At 48.9% G+C, this 17,230-nt stretch overlaps 1 protein-coding gene across 1 annotated transcript; it reads right to left on the reverse strand.

Annotated features, from left to right (window-relative positions):
• Positions 1 to 5,591: 5,591 nt before the first annotated feature.
• On the reverse strand, positions 5,592 to 11,893 carry CBX1 (chromobox 1). Its single transcript, XM_032791433.2, has 5 exons — positions 11,670 to 11,893; positions 9,776 to 9,951; positions 8,903 to 9,080; positions 7,831 to 7,925; positions 5,592 to 7,221 (listed from the first exon to the last, which is right to left on the reverse strand). The coding sequence occupies exons 2-5, from the start codon at positions 9,913 to 9,915 to the stop codon at positions 7,077 to 7,079; spliced, it is 558 nt and encodes a 185-aa protein (XP_032647324.1). The 5' UTR covers positions 9,916 to 9,951; positions 11,670 to 11,893; the 3' UTR covers positions 5,592 to 7,076.
• Between the last annotated feature and the right edge of the window lie 5,337 nt (positions 11,894 to 17,230).

Here is a 17,230-nt window from a genome sequence, read left to right on the forward strand (position 1 = left end):
CTCTGGGTGCACTATTATGGTCTCTTCTTCAAGCACAATGCCCCCCCCCCCCCTCACCTATTCAGCAGCTGTAAGGCAATTTAGAAAATGTAACGGGTTCTGCTTGGCTCCCTTGAGCTGCATGTGATGGCAATGCTTGGTCTTCCTCCTACTGCAGTAATTCTCTGGAAAGCTTCTTGATACAAGAGCCTGCTGCACAGATGGGGAATAGGAGAGACGTTCTTGCCAGGTGTGTGTCAAAAACAGTCCTGATGGAAGCTTAAACAAGCAGCAGTGGGTAGGTGAGTATTACGTTACAGGGAGTGGTCCTCATGACACTGACACTGCATTCTGGTGAGGACCATTTTAACAAGTTGCTGTTTCTCAATCTGACCTGTAAAGCTCTGGTTAAACCAGAGAGCGAAAAGTACTAGCCTAGGATTGAGTAGCTCTGACAGCACTACTCTAAGTCACTGGCAGTCACCAGTAGAACCCAGGAGTCCTGCTTCCTGGTAGGCAGCCTAAACCACAGCTAGAAACATCCATTAATACTTAGAATATCACAGGTTAGTCAAGGCAGCGTTGTTATACTCACAGAAACCCTTCAGTCCTCAGCAGCTGGTTATGAGACAATCTACCTGATGCTTTGCAAATAACTCACTCCCTTGAGGGACTAACCTGAGACAGGAGCTGAGGAAGGGAATACGAAGAAAAATGAAAGTAGCCAGAGAGAGGGGGACAGGAATAGGGCTCATCCTGAGAGAAACAGCCTCATTCTCAGGTCTGCAAGGGGATAAATATTTCAACATCACCTATCCCCGGTTGTCAAGTGACAGATACTAAGGCGTCTCTCTGAAAGTCCATGGGAGTTAGGTAAGGAGCTGGTGAGTAGAATTTTCAAAAGCATCTCACTTCCCTCTCCCCCTTTTGCTTTATTTGTGGTGGTAACTTTTGGCCTAAGGCCTCAGGGTGGTTGCCAGGCAGAGGCTTGAGACAAATCCAAGCTCAGTCATTTGCAGGCAACATGCCTCCTTGCAGACTTTCCAGACCTTTCTGGAGGCAGAACTAATTAATAACCTGAGCAGTGAGGGCGTGCTACAGGTGACAAACCCACCCGGGGGCTCTCACCCTCCACCCACTCTGCCCAGATCTCTCTGAGGCAGATGCTGGGTGAGTTGGATCCTTAGCTGATGTAAGTTGGGGTAGTTGCACTGACATGAATGGAGCTATTCCTTCTTGTCAGCTGAAAATCTGACCTCTTTGATAGACCCTGCCTCAAAAAGCTTCCAAGATAAACAGTGAGAGAGAGGAAGTAATCAGTCCTGTTTTACGGGATGAAGTGACTTGTCCAAGGTCCAGGGAGTCTGCAGCAGACCTGGAAATTGAATCAAACCTCCTGAGGCCCAGCTCAGTACCTTAACCCACAGCCCATCATTCAAAGGCCTGGTCTAAACTGGGCGGGGGGGGAGGGGGTGTTGATGTAAGATCCGCAACTTCAGCTACGGGAATACTGTAGATGAAGTCGAAGTATCTTATTCTGACTTACCTCCAGTCTTCACGGCATGGGATTGATGGCCGTGGCTCCCCTGTCGACTCTGCTACTGCTGCTTGCTCTGGTGGAGTTCTGAAGTCGACGGGGAGTGCATTCAGGGATCAGTATAAGCTGGTAGTCTGGATGTACCCAAAAATCTGAGCTGATAGTTTGAGAGGAGTAAAGGGGCTCTGGGCCCAGCCCATGCTGTATTTCCCCTCCCTCTCCTAAAGATGAGCTGCTCCTGTGCCAGAAGCTTTGCAAGGAGGAGGAGTTGCTCTGAGGCAGTCCTGTGGCAGTGGCTTCTTGTCCCAGGGTTAGGAGTTTGTTATTCTTACAGGGAGAGTAGAGGCATGGGCCTGCTGTAAGCCCCATAGTGCTCCCCCACTAACCCCCTCTAGCAATACCTCTCTCTAGTCGCAGGATCCCACAGCACTTTACAGACAGACTTGAGACAGGAACTACCTCTGTTCTACAGATGAGGAAACAGGGCTGCCAGTCTGGAATCGGACTCAAGCATCCTGCACGTTAGACACACGTTAATGTTTTCAAAAGTACTTAAGTGACATTGGAGCCCAGCTTTCCTTGAAAGCTCATGCTCATCCTGTTTCTAAAACCCCCAAATTACGTATGAATAGAAAGTGCATTTCAAAATTACCATAATATAGCAATTTCCTCCCACTCCTGGTTATGAGAGAATAAATGGCTGTTTGTTAAAGGGACCATCAGCTATCGGCCAAAACTCTACATTTCAAAATTCAAACCATTAATAGAAATGCTTTCACTAAACTTAAACCCCCATGAAAATAGTATGAGGGGAGGGGTTCCACAAACATTCCTCTGCAGCATTTTGCTAAGCTATGGAAAGTAAACCAACAGCTATTTGTTTCTCAGCAGAGTGCAAAAAGCACACATCACTAGGAACACATGAACTAGCTTTTTAAAAATGTGATGGAAGTCAGGTTTTAAAGCTTAAATCTCTAGTAATGACTACAATGCCCAGGAAGGGTCCTGAAATGTTTCCAGTAGCTCCTACTATGGATTTATACCTAGGTGCCAAAGTAAGACTGCATTGGAGGTCTAGCAGCTGTTTTAAATAGGATTTTTAGTTTTGGCAGTTTCACATAGTAAATTTTACTCTCTCCCTGGGGCTAATATTTCTTGGTTTACTCAAAATGGACACTACTCAGTTAGTGCTAGTCAATTCAAAGTATTTTTAGAGGTTGCACCTGGTGCTAAGACACCCCAAAAATGTTAATTGTGTTACAACATTTTTCCAAACTTTCTTGGTGTTGGTGGGAGCTGTAAGCAGGAGAAACTGATTCCCACTATGCTCCTGCAAATGCTTGTGAGGAAAGTTGATCAGGAGTTGGCTTCCTTAGGCCTCAGGCTGGAGATGGACTATAGAAGGGAGGGAAACCATGAAACTGACCACATACAGAGGTGCTGTAAGTGAGCAAAGAGAGCTGCAGTGTCCCTGTGCTCAGAGCACATCTTACTCCAGCAATTGTTTCCTGGATTTCATTTTACAACAGCCAATATTTGCGTTGTGATGGGACCTTTCAGCAAAGGATCTCAAAGCACAAACAAAGCCAGGCACAGAGAAGAATATTTTCTGTGTTGTTAATGAATCAAGCTGGCCCTTAACACTTCCTTGAAGCCAGAGAACCAGGGGGAGGAGAACCTGAGTCTTCCTTTAACCACTGACCATGCTCTTCTCTACTTTCTGCTGATTTCCAGCAGAAGGTAGCAGGGAAGGAATCTGTTCCAACAGGGTCTTGTCCACCTTTGTATCTGAGCCTGCGATTGAAATTTGTGCTTGTGTGAGTTGGAGTCAGAATGTCCCAGCCTGCCCATCTGGCAGGCTAGACACAAGTGGAAAAAAAACAACAAAAAGCTGTTGCCTCACAACACATGCAGTTGCAAAGCAGCAAGTCTGAGAGGAAAATTAGCCTGACAGACCCCTTTACTTCTGGGCTCCCTGCCCAAAGCTGTCAAGTCTCACTTTGGGCAGCCAGGCCATGGCTCTTAATACAAACCAGAGGTAGAGGAGAAGGGGTGTAACCAGCTCCCCACAAAGCTGCTTTCACCTCATTCCATGGCTCCAGCTGGCTCCCTCCTGCTCAGTAATCAGGTGAAGGGGAGACCTTTGTTTGCAAAAGCAGGAAGTATTTCTCCACTGCCAATTCTGTTCTGAGAGCTCAGCGAGAGTGGTGCTGGAATGTCATTTTGAAGGAGTGTCAGGCTGTTCTGTTGTTGTTCACCACTGGGGTCAGTCAGTTCACTGTTAAGTCTCATTAAGCACCTGACAAGAGAGGGCAGCCCCTTGCTTTTCCCAGACATGTAGGATCTAGTGAAAGGACTGTGGCTGGAGCCTGCCAAGGAAACAGCTACTGTTCCTATGGCAGAGTCCAGCAAAGCCCCATTCCTAACGAGATGTCGAGGCAGGGAGCACACCAGCCTGTTGCCAGGAGCAGAGGGGCACCATTCAACACAGCCCAGGGAAGAGTCCTACTCCAGGCCTCTCGGAGGCTTAGCTTCACGCACAGAGAAACTAAGGCAGTGAGGTGTAGCATCGTGTTCAGCCACAGGGCAAGTCAGTGGCAGTGCTGGGAACAGAACCTAGCTCACTAACCCCTAGGCCCATCCTTTGATGCAGCTCCCCCACTGTGTGCTGCAGTTCCATCCCTGGGCTGTTGATACACTAAAACCTCTTCAGTTACCTGCTGCAATTTATATCACCAGAACCTCCTAAGGGATCCAAGCCTCATGTTTAATTAGCTGGACACCAGTGATTAATACAGAGGCTGTAATTTCATTGTGCTGTTGGGTACAGAGTGCACTTTTACAAATGAGCTCAATTCCAATTGGCTGCACAGTTTTGTTTCACTAACTAAGCACCAGCACTCTGCTGGGCCACCAACAAATGAGAGACTCACTAGTTCCTCTTGCCCTAACTGCATAACTCCAAAACCTAATGACCCAGCCCACTGAGTCCACGTTTCAATAATGGCAGGCCCAGGGCTGCAGCTGTCTGAATTACTCAGGTTTCAGAATATGCATTGGTTGGCTGAAACAAACCAGCCATGGTACATTTCATGATGCAGTACCCGATTTGCAGCATGCTGTCACTCCTAAAAAGTTGGACAGGAATTAGTGAGGTTTGATCTTCCTGACACCTACGGCCCTGGAACCATTAAAAGAGCCTTATAAAAACCACTGCTGAAGGCAAGACAGCTGACAACTCTGCACTCATTGCACAGAATCCTAAAGTCCTTTAAACAGGAAGGAAGCCTCATAACATCCATTCCACATTTGTGCTGCACTTTCCCCTCTGACTGTTTAAGTGACTCGCCCAAGATCAGCCAAGTTGGTACCAGGGTAGGGAACAACACGTGACAGCATGGTGTTATAGACACACAAACTTCAAGCCCAGGTAAGTTCCACAGGTGCAAACTGCATCCAGATCCTGTAGTCATTGGCCAGTAATTACCAAATCCAGGGCTACTAGAACCCTAGGAGATTTGACTCAGGAACTTGCACTAGACCAGGGGTAGGCAACCTATGGCCCACATGCTGACGGCAGCACGCGAGCTGATTTTCAGTGGCACTCACACTGCCCAGGTCCTGGCCACCGCTCCAGGGGGCTCTGCATTTTAATTTAATTTTAAATGAAGCTTCTTAAACATTTTAAAGACCTTATTTACTTTACATACTATAGACTTAGAGAAAGAGACGTTCTAAAAACGTTAAAATGTATTACGGGCACATGAAACCTTAAATCAGAGTGAATAAATGAAGACTTGGCACAGCACTTCTGAAGGGTTGCCGACCCCTGCACTAGACGCTTGCTCTCTTCAGATGGGAAGTCAAAATAAATAGGCTGCTCTGAACTTTTACCTCTGTAGCCACCTAATTCACAAAAGCACGGGCCTATCACCCAGGCTGCCTCAGTGATCCAGTCCTGTTGCGAGCAGACACCTGTAGCACCATGTTACCGCCTCTCCATTACCTGCTCTACGCCTTGCAATCGACTCTCACCTAACCACAGCTGCAGAAGGGAGCAAAAGTGAAATCGAGATTATAAATCTAAAATTTTATTGAGACAAAAAAAACGGACAGAGCTTGGTATGAAGTTAAAATCCAAACACTTACTTTACATTTAAACAATGTTTTCACAGAAACCTAAACAACACATGCTTTTAAAAAAAAGGTTTGTACAATGCAGTTCTAGATACATATCACCCTACAAGGAAGTGCCAGGAGCCTGTAGGAGCTCATGACTCCAGACATTAAATATTTCAGCATTTTTAATAAATCCGTTTGATTAAAAAAAATTTCAGCAGAGCAACAGAGCTGGCTCCAGTGCTGAAGTTTGGGCTTGAAAACAAATCACTTGTTAGGGGAGGATTTTGAAATGATTTCACCTCCCTCTCACATTACACTAATAGGATTAAAAATGGGGAGGAACATGTTATCACATACATACAGACAGAGAAGAAAGGGGATCCCAATGCTGCCAGCGGGACAGAATCCAATTGGGGTTGAAAAGAAATCAAAGAGAAATCAGAACTTTCTATGTCTCTAATTTCACAAAATAGCACCTTAACGGAAAGGGGGTAGAAGGGCTTTTAAGGGGTTGATATCACAGAATGTCAGGGTTGGAAGGGACCTCAGGAGGTCATCTAGTCCAACCCCCTGCTCAAAGCAGGACCAATCCCCAGACAGATTTTTGCCCCAGATCCCTAAATGGCCCCCTCAAGGATTGAACTCACAACCCTAGGTTCAGCAGGCCAATTCTCAAACCACTGAGCTAGATCAATTCCCTCCCCATTCCCCACCCTCTCACTTACAATGCACAAGTCAGCAACACTGGCAGTTCTGTTTGGAGACACTAATTACAGGCTTGCATCTCTGCAGTTCCCACCCCCCACCCTGCCCCCAATAACATTGCTCTAGGGATTGAGGATTTGGACATTCACAGCTTCAGTCTCATACCATTGTCCCTCCCTCTAGTCCTATTACCAATACTTGGGGTTTTAAGTTAATCAAGATGTTTATAAAAAAGGATTCTGGTCATGGATCTGGAACACTGTCAACCATTCCGCCCACCCCCCTTTAAAAAGACCTACCCCACCCCAAACTGATACACCAGTAATAGCAAAAAGAAAAAAACCTACACATGCTACGCTGTAAAAATGCAGAGTTAACACTATTGGGAAGAAGGCTGTGGGTTGCTGAGATGGTCTTTGAAGAACATGCAGTATCTATCTGCTCTCCCTTTCCCCAGCCTACCCAGCACCAGCGATAGTTCTTCATGGAAGGGGATTTCACTTCCTCTCCAGAAAGCTGCAGAACAGCCAGCCTTGAAACATCTCCCCCTCCGCGTCATGTCAGGCTGGTGTGAAGCTGGACACTTGGGCAGCTGCAGGGCACAGAAAGCATACTGTCTCTTCAAAGGGCATCTTCTCAAGCCACCTCTCCATTAAGTAGAGCTGCATTCTCTTACTGTCGCTCAAACCCACAGTCTGATCTTTATACAAAGGTTGGCCAGAGCCGGCGTGGGTTAGTTCTTGTCCTCTTTCTTGTCATCGTCTTCCGAGGGGTAAGAGTGCCATGTCAGTCTCTCTTCATAGAACGAGATGACCACCTGGGGGCACTTGATGTTGGCTTCCTTTGCAGGGACCAGGTCAGCCTCATCAGAGTTCTTCCTACAGGGTGAAGGAGAGATACAGTGAAGGAGGTTGGAAACAGATGTTACTAGAGTAACCCAAGAGGCAGGAAGGCCTTGCCAAGATGGGTTTTCCAAGCAACGCTCCAAATGGCTGAGATGCAGGAAGCCCACCAAACAAGTTCAGGCATGAGGGGATTGTGGGGAACAGGGGTCAAAACTACAGCCCTGCCCCCATCTCATCTGCAGTATGCAACATCAAGCAAGACAAGTAGCTCCCACCTCTGGCCACAGCTGGGGATGAACAGACCTAGATCACCCAATGGCCCAACCCTGTTTGCCACAGCCGACAGGGGATGCTGTGTCCGATGTGGCTCTATTCCAGGCACAGAATCAGAGGCCAGGACCATCAAGCCATGCCCTCCTCTCCCTAAGCTTATGCCTGTGGCAGAGATCTTAAGAATCCCAGAATCCCAAGGGTCCTACCTGTTGATAGCAAATCCACGTTAGCCTCAGCGCTGAGGGTCAAGTCAGGCGGCAGCGCCACAACAAGAGATTTCAGGCCAGCTAGCAGGGACTCCCCAGGTGCAGCTCCTTGCCTCTCTGGCACAGAGTAAGTGAAGAAAGTGACTGACACAGACACACTCACCATTTCATCAGGAACATGAGCTCCCCGCTGGAATCTGTGGCGCCGATGATCCGCTCAGGTTCAAACCCCCGGGCAAAGCCTCGTGGTTTCTCCGACTGAAAGACAAAAGAGGGAAGTTTCTGCTTGCTGCCCGTGTGTGTGTGTCGCTGTGCCATTTTGTGAATTCAAACGATGCAGACTTCATTGGATGGCTGCCGAGTGGGGTGACTAGGTGCGCCTCAGGCCTCTGTCTGCAGAAAACAGAATGGGCTACGAGGGGATCCTGCCAGGTCAGGGCTGAGGCGCAGCAATGGGGCTTACCTCCTTGCTGCTCATGATGTGGAAAAAAAGGACCTGATCTCCAGGGCTGTGGTCCTATGAAGTTCTGAGACCTTGCTTGCCAGCTTCCTCCTGACACCAGCCAAGATGTCCATTCATCAGCCCAGGAGAAGGACGCCAGACTTGGGGGGTTGTCTGTGACAGTAGGGCCCTTTTCTGGTCCCCTGTCCCTGCATGTATCTGGCAGACTCCACCAACCCTTTGGGGGCAGGGGGCACTGTCCAGGGTTCGCTGCTCTGTGCTCTCCTTGCTTTGACCTAATACCCAACAGGGACAGTGGTGCAGGTTATTTTTTTTTATCATCACTGGAAGTCGGTGATGACCTGAGGTCAGCGGAAGGAGCCTTCACTGTTCTGGTGGACGCCGCCTGCCATCCCAGGAGGGCACCTCAGCTTAGCCCTAAACACTGCCCCAGATTTATCAGCTGGCCTCTGGCTCAGAAACGGGGCTTGATCTCTAACCGCCGTCAAGCCAACAGAAACAGGGAGATGAGAAAGAATGTTTTTGTCCAGCTAAGGATTTTAAAGCACTTCACAGACACGACTAGCCTCTCTGTGGGGCTGGTAACTATTATTAGCTCCAATTTACAGCAGGGAAGTGGCGTGGCAGGTCACAGGCTGTCAGCAGCAGGGCTGCGAATACAACTCGAGGGGCCTGGGTCCCTATCCTCCGCTCTAACAACTACATACGAGTGGTGAATCCAGGAACAAGACTTCATGGATGGGGAGGTTCTCCCCTAGTAGTCCTGCCTCACCTCTTCCTTTTTCTTCTTTGGTTTGCTCTCCTCCCCTCTGTCCTCTGTGTCAGATTCGGCTTTGCGTTTGCTCCCCTCAGATTTCTCACTCTCATGTGCGGTTTTCTGGGACTGGAGAAACTCTGCAATGAGGTCGGGGCAGTCGAGATTCTCCTCCGGCTCCCACGTGTTATCCTCGCTGAAATCAAAGGAGACAGCTTGCTCTCACTACTAGAGCCTGTGGCTCAGGCCAGGGGGTTAGAGTCAGCGAAGGGATGCCCTGGATACAGGGCCACGGTGATGCTACCGGAGCCGTAGCTGTCTACACCCTGGCTGTGTTCTGGGTACCTTGATCTGGGCGGGAGGAGGCTGAAGCCACTCACAGACCTGCCCTGATGGGTAGGTGTGACCCATTTCCACACCAGGCCATATGCGCTTCACTCACAAGTTCAGACTTGGCTTTCTAGGGACAGGAAAGGGAATCCTTTAAGGCAGTGTCTCTCGCTCTCCTCCCATGTACACCAAACTGGATTGACCATCCAGATCAGAGAGGAAGGAGGGGCTGGAGATTGCCATGGCCTGTGAACAGCCCGTCCCAAAGGCTCATCATGGAGGAAGGAAGTGGGACCGTCTTGCCTGCCCAGCCGGACTGGCACTCTCTCACCATAGCATAATGTCTTTATCATCACGGTCCCCCGGCAGGGCAGGGCAATTATCCCCATTTTCTACACGGGGACTGAAGCACAGAGAGGCTATGTGACTTGCCCACGGTCACACGGGGAGTCTGTACTGGAGCAGGGAACTGACCCTGGGTCTTCCAAGCCCCAGACTGACAACCGAACCACTGTCAGCACAAGGAGGGTTCACAGACTGGGATGCGTCCTCTCCACTTACTCCGAGAAGCCTTTCCACTTCAGCAGATACTCCACTTTGCCTTTCACCACTCGCCGGTCTAGGACCTTCTCCACCACATACTCCTCCTCTTCTTCCTCTAAGACCTCCTCCACTTTCTTCTTGTTCTGCTTTTTTCCCATTGTGCTGGCCAGTTTTTCAGCTTAAGGGCGACGCTGCTAAAGTGGGGAGACACACGCACACACAGGTCAGGGCGGGGGAAGCTGCAATACAAGGAGGCAGAGCCCAGGGCACTAATGCTACCTTCTAAAAGAGAAAAAGAAACATACGTACAAAGCCCCAGAGAGGTGGAGCGAGACTGGCCGGCAGAATAATCTGGCTCATCTAAGATCAGATACTTCCCATTGGATAATGCTATTAAACAGATACATGTAGATCCAGCCTCCTCTCCACGCAGAACAATCCATATCTCCCCACAACCCTCAGTTTCCATCTCTTATCCTATCAAATTCAAGCTTCTCATCACCACCTGCAAGGCCTATGGGATCTCTGCAACACGCCCCCTCCTGGCCCAATTCCCTGACCGCATGGTACCTGCCATCATACCAGCTTGTGTGGAGCAGTGTCTCAGTCCCCATCTGCATAGTACTCTGAGTTTTCCTCCTTACAAAGCACCCACAGTCAGGACTTCCCTGGTCCATTCTCACTACTGACTCCCAGAACCTGCCCTTTTGTGAAACAGCTTCCCACACCTTGCTTCATTTTATTCTCCTATCTAGGAATTTATATTCCCTGCTCCCACTTCGACATTATTAGATGCATCTTCAAAACCCACCTGCGTGGCAGGGAAATATCCCTATTTTACTAATGGGAAACTGAGGCACAGAGACTAAGTGCTTTGCCCAAGGTCACACAGGGAATCTGTGGCAGAGCCAGAAACAGAACCCAGGTCACCCAAGTCCAGTGCCTGACTTTGGCCACTGTGGGAAGACAGGACACCAGGCTAGCTGGACCTTTGGTCTGACCATTCTTATGTATGCCATAATCATATGACCAGCCTTCCTCCCTTCATCTACTAATTCAACGCAGCTTTGCAAAGCTCTGTGCTGCATTTCCAAACAATCCGGTAGGGGAGGAGAGCAACACACGGCAGATAACAGAACTGCTTCTTCTCCAAGGTAGTCTCAAGCCACATTCCCTGATAATCAACTAACCCCTTTTATTTGTTATATGCGACAGGGAGGGGACTAGTTCATGCACACGCTGGGATACAGCTCCCCTTCCCACCCATCGGCACCAGCAGTTTAAATAGAAGCTTCTCCGTTTAAATCTGGTGACTGTTAGGAAGCAGTGGAGAGGGCATGGGAGGGAAGGACACTGGTTCACTGTGTGGCCTCCAGCTAGTTCCTTTGATGCAGTTTCCTCATCAGTAAAGGGAATGTAATAATGGCAGATACTCTGGCTTCTGTTTCCTCTCCACACAAGAAACGTCTGCAGCGAGCAAGGCACACCCATGCCAAGCATCAGTCTGACCCCGCTAGCAAGCCAAACTCATTGCCTCTCCCAATTGACACGATACACAGGGAGCATAAGAATACCACAGCCCTACAAATGCCTCCAGTGCTGCAGCTCACGCAGTAGGGACCTCTCCCCACCGTTTCCGGGAATTGAGACTCCCCCTACACAGATCTGGACTCCTAGAGTGGAGTCCAGCCTCTGTTCTCCTTGCAGCACAGGCATTTCTGGTATGGTCCATCAATGGAATTCTGGGCCACCAAGGATACTTGGTCCCAGTTATTAGCTGCACTCACATTCTAGCATAGCATGGTCCAGCTGACGCTGTGGATTCCCCCAGTATTAACTGGGGGTAGGTAGATCTTGGGATCTGCATTGATGGGAGAGGATGGGGAAAAGAGGCACAAAGAGGTGAAGTTACCTGCCCTGCATGTCACAGCAATCCAGTTGCAGAGCTGGGAGAATGCAGATCTCTCGACGCCCAGTCTCGTATCTTAACCACTAGATCATGCTTCCAGTGGGAATTGTTCTTTTCTAATCAACCAGAACAGTGTGTGTAGCTGGCCAGAGTTTTTGCAGTCCAAATGCCAGGGAACAATTTCTGATCTGTCCTGATGAAAGAAAACTTGCCAAGCAAATGACTACAGAGCAGGTCAGACATGTTACCTGTCAAGAGACAATTTTTTCCAGCTGAAGCCATTTTGAGTTGCCCGAGAGAAACTTCAACTGGCAAAAAATTTGCAAGTTTGGGTTAGCTTGAAAAGCAAAAAATTAAAAGCGAATCTTGTAGCTGTGCTGAGCCTGAGCGTCATTCCTGCGCACTGAGGGAGATGTTTCTACAGCTAGATAATGGTTTCTGAACCCCAAGATTCGAGAGATGGGTACAATTCTATACTGCTCAAGGCTGTGCAACTGTCATGCAATTGATAAGAGAGACAAGGTGAAGTGAGGTGAGGTGAGATCTTTTATTGGACCAACTTCTGTTGGTGAGAGAGACGCGTTCGAGCCACACAGAGCTCCTCTTCAATTGACAAGACTCTCTGAACTAGGAGGCCCAGGCATGGGCCAAACAGATCTCATTATCGTGTTCAGGAACACAGGCAGGAGAAGGCACCCTGCCTGGTCTCCCTATTTTATCACTTCTAGATCCTTTAAGTCAGTGTGGTCCTCAACCTTTTCCAGGTGGCGGGTGCCGGACGACAAGCCACTGAGGACCGTGGCTGGCGGACAAGCATCAGCCGAAATGCTGCGGAGAAGCAGCAACGTCAAGAGGCGTCGCTGCCGAAATACTGCCGAAAATCAGTGGCATTTTGGTGGCGACACCTCTTGATGATGCCGCTTTTTGGCCGATGCTTGTCCACTGGCCAGTACATGGGCACACATAGATGCCAAGGCGCCCGCGGGCACCACACTGGGGACCACTGCTCTAAGTGCCGTGAGGGGCTTGGAAAGGCAGGGCCTCTGAGGGCTTCTCCCTTTGGCGGATGCTGTAACTCACATTTATCTGTGTCTTGGACCCTGAGACTGCATCTCTCAAACTGATCTCAGCAAGTAAGTTCTACCAGTTGTTCAATTCTGGATCATTCACTTGTCACTCTGTGCTCCGTGCCTGCACTGTCTCAGCCACAGCAAATGGAGCTGGGTTTGGCTGGAAGATAGACTTTAAATCCAAGTGACCTGCACACAACAGGCCACCTTCCCTTTGTGCCTTGCTCTGGACAGAGGCATCAGGAAACCCCTTCCACACAGAGTCTGGGCTTCAGACATCCTCAGAGGCCAGACACTTCCTGACAGGGGAGATTCCCAAACACCTGCCCCTCGGTGGCAATCTGCCTTAGTGCTGAAAGCCCTGTGCCATTTCTGAGCAGGGCAGTCACAGGATTAGCAATGAAATCCAGACCAGGTTAAGCCATTACTCTGATTGCTGTTCAGTGACCTTGGAGCCAGTCAGGGGTCTCAGTGCAGTTTCAAGTGACTAAATGTCCCACATCACAGGTAGAGCTGCACAAACAAATGAGTTTTTGGTTCACTGGCAGTTCGAAAATACTCAGGAACCCGACTATCTGGACTTTGCAAAAAGTGTCGGTGAATTAAAAAAATACATTTGGGGTTGAACAAATGTCATTCAACCCAAAATGCTTTGTTCTGTGTCTCCTTAGAGGGCTAGTCACAAAATGGGCAGAGGAAGAGGCGGTGGCCTTCTTCTAAGTTCAGCACAGTGGTTAAGGCACCCACCTGGGACGAAGGAGACCCAGGTTTAATTCCCCCCCTCTGCCTGATGTGGAGAAGGGATTTGATCTTAGCTCTCCCACACTGTAGGAAAGTGCCCCAGTCACTGGGCTGTGTGGTATATTCTGATGGCGGGAGGGGGACCTTCAATTTCTGCTACTGAAGCTGTTCCAATCTGTATAAATAATTAGCCACTGGAGCAGAGACTTACAGCAGGGCAGGGACAAAGCAAGAATGACTATAGCTTGGTGGTCAGGGCACTCACCTAGGATGTGAGACCCCCAAACTCAAGCCCCCACTGCAATGACTGTTGATACAAAGTGCAACAGATTCAAGAAGGGAGAGAGAGAGAGAAATCAGGATATCCCGCACCCCAGTGACCAGGGCACTCTCCTGCAACGTGGGAGACCCAAGTTCAAATCCCTTCTCCACATCAGGCAAAGGGGGTCACTGAACCCAGGTTTGCCACATTACAAGCGAGCACCCTAACCACCCCCTCCCAGCCCATATTAAATGAACAGTGCCTAAATCCTGAAAAGAGGGTGTGGCTGAAACTATTTGGTGCATTTACATCAAACTTGCAAATACTTCTCACCAGAAACTGCATTTCTGATGAATAAACTCTGTGCAAAAGCTTCTGCCCAAACCAAATCCCCAATCCCAACTAGCACCAACCAGCCCCCTTGTTGGCAGCCTCAGCAGTGGGGTCAGAGATTGAACTGGCTGTGGAGACTGCTCTCTACAGGTGGCTCCTGCAGATCAGGGTTGAGGACAGGCTAGTGTGGTGGCAGCTTGCTCTGCTTACGCCTGGGCTGTTGTGGACACAGGACTTTGGTCTCCACCTTTGGTCAAAACTAAATTCATCTAAAATATTGAACAAAAAAGGGGAGAACCCCAAGATAGGCAGCCTGCTGACAGCTGGGGTGGGGACAATTTCTCCCACAGCAGAGTAGGTGCAAGTGTCTAACAGAGACAAGACTTTCCTCCAGATGAGCAGTCCTCTCTCCCAATTAAGGATCCCACTTTAAATGCAGCTCAATCACTGATTTAATGCCAGGGCATTCAGGCCTGACCCAGCAAGGTGCTGAGCCCTCCAACTCAGACTGGGTCCAATGGGAGCTGAGGGTACCCAGTGTCTCACTCATTGAGGATGGCTGGAAAGCTGAAGCGGCCTTTTAAAAAGAAACCTTAGAAAAAACACATCAAGAGAGAGAAATGAGGCTGCTGCCTTCTGAACTCTTGGGTTTAAATACACTCTGACAGGGTCTTTAATCAGATGCCAGACAGAGGCAAACCCAAAGCAGCAAGGCTCCCAGTTGCCTGTGGACTTGTTGTTGATGGAGGCCAGGCTGCTTGGCACCACATCACTACAACAATGCAGACTCTGACCACCAACATCTAATCCCCCAGAAGGAGCCAGCAATGCAGCAGGAAGCCGAGGGCTCAGGTTTCACTTGCAGAGGGCTCTGGAATTCTCCAGCAGATTCTCAGGCGGAAGCGTAATACTCCAGCCCCTACAGCAAAAATGCAGAGGGGTGCCACGAAGGGAGGCAAGGGATAGCCTGTGACAGGGCTGGTACAAGGAGAACTCCAAGAGGCTCCATGCCTCAGCAAAGGCACCCGATAAGGTTGGAGGCAGACAGCTGCCATTTCTGGAAAGCCCCCTGTGATGGTGCACTCCATGTTTTATGGAAATATGCTTTATGCAAAAGATCTCTTGTAAGCTATCATAACAAAGGTTACAACCTACTGAGTATATTCCTCCTATTTGTATGCATGGATCATTCTTGTATCTGAAACTAGAAATATGAAGTATAACTCTGCAAAAAGAACAGGAGTACTTCTGGCACCTTAGGCCACGTCTATACGACGCGCCGTATCGGCGCGTTACAATCGATTGCTCGGGAATCAATATATCGCGTCTCATCTAGACGCGATATATTGATCCCTGCGCGCGCTTACATCGATTCCGGAACTCCACCAAAACCAACGGAGTTCCGGAATCGACATGGCGAGCCGCGCACATCGATCCCGCGCGGTGAAGACGGGTGAGTAGATCGATTTTAGATAATCGATTTCGGCTACGCTATTCTCGTAGCTGAAATTGCATATCTAAAATCGATTTTCGCGCGTCGTGTAGACACGGCCTTAGAGACAAATTTATTTTCAGCTCATGCTGAAATAAATTTGTTAGTCTCCAAGGTGCCACAAGTACTCCTGTTCTTTTTGTGGATACAGACTAAGGGTATGGCTACACTTGCAACTTCAAAGCGCTGCCGCGGGAGTGCTCCTGCGGCAGCACTTTGAAGTGCGAGTGTGGTCGCGGCGCCAGCACTGGGAGAGCTCTCCCAGCGCTGCAGGTACTTCACCTCCCTGTGGGGATTAGCTCCCAGCGCTGGGGCACTGTTTACACTGGCACTTTACAGCGCTGTAACTTGCTGCCCCAGGGGGGTGTTTTTTCACACCCCTGAGCGAGAAAGTTGCAGGGCTGTAAAGCGCCAGTGTAGCCAGGGCCTAACAGTGCTGCTGCTCTGAAAGAAGTGTAACTCTGAGGTCCTACTGTAATTATGCAAATTGTGGGCCATTGATGGTGGTTTCGAATCTTGATAGCTCCCACTGACTAGGACAATTGGTTGTAAATGGTTTATTTACCTGCAAGGCTTCCTGTGTAGGTGTGGGCCAACCCAGGATGAACGGAGACTAGGGGGGTCTTACAGTGACATGTGACCATGTCACATGATACTAGAATCCATCTTAAATCTGGTACTTTTCCATTTAGAAAGAGGGGTGGGGATCCAGAGACACAAAAGATTCCCACCTTGTGCCAAAGCTTTAAAAAGGGGTGTAGCAGGACAAAGGGGGCTGCCAGTCATGAGAAAACCCCTGCTTCCCACCTGAGATGTCTGCTGGAACTAACAAGGACTGTACCAGGGGAAAGGATTGGGCCCGGACTAGGAAGGAGTCTAGTCTGCAAAAGAAGCTTATTGGAACATCTCTGAGGGTGAGATATTACATGTGATCAGTTTCTTAATGTATTAAGCCTAGACTTGTGTGGTTTTGCTTTATTTTTCTTACTTTGTTCTGTCTGTTAATACTTGAAACCACTTAAATCCCAACTTTTATACTAAAAATCACTTTTGTTTATTAATAAACCCAGAGTAAGTGATTAATACCTGGAGGAGCAAACAGCTGTGCATATCTATCAGTGTTATGGGGGGACAATTTTTTAATTTACTCTGTATGAGCTTTATACAGAGTAAAACGGATTTATTTGGGGTTTACATCCCATGGGGAACTGGGTGTCTGGGTGCAGGAGGCAGGTAACCTGCTCAGCTGTTTTCAGTTTTCTCTGCAGCTTTGGGGGCATGGACCAGACCCTGGGTCTGTGTTGCAGCAGGCTAGCATGTCTGGCTCAACAAGACAGGGTTCTGGAAGTCCCAAGCTGGCAGGGAAAACAGGCTCATAAGTAATTTCAGCACATCAGGTGACAGTCCCAAGGGGATCTCTGTGACCGAACCTGTCATACCCTCCGTATGACCAGTGATAAGGAAGTTGACTACTTGAATACAGGTTGGATCTCAGGGTGCCCATCTCTCTCTGCAGAGGACCCACTTTTTTCACCATGGGTCTAATGAATTTCAGTCACAGATGCTGCAGAATGTGGCTAATGCTTGGAGACAGAACTTGTTTTTTATAAAGCCTCTAATATTCAGCTAGGGAGATCAGTCAACTGGCTCTGTGGTCTAGGATCCT

This window comes from Chelonoidis abingdonii, chromosome 21 (assembly GCF_003597395.2).
Source record: "Chelonoidis abingdonii isolate Lonesome George chromosome 21, CheloAbing_2.0, whole genome shotgun sequence".
Classification (NCBI taxonomy): Eukaryota; Metazoa; Chordata; order Testudines; family Testudinidae; genus Chelonoidis; species Chelonoidis abingdonii.

Coding starts and splice junctions, on each gene's coding strand:
- CBX1 (XM_032791433.2), bottom strand. CDS start 9,915: ATGGGAAAAAAGCAGAACAAGAAGAAAGTGGAGGAGGTCTTAGAGGAA. Junction 9,081..9,775: donor AAGTGGAAAGGCTTCTCGGA/GTAAGTGGAGAG, acceptor CTTTGATTTCAG/CGAGGATAACACGTGGGAGC. Junction 7,926..8,902: donor CAAAGAAGAAAAAGGAAGAG/GTGAGGCAGGAC, acceptor TTTGTCTTTCAG/TCGGAGAAACCACGAGGCTT.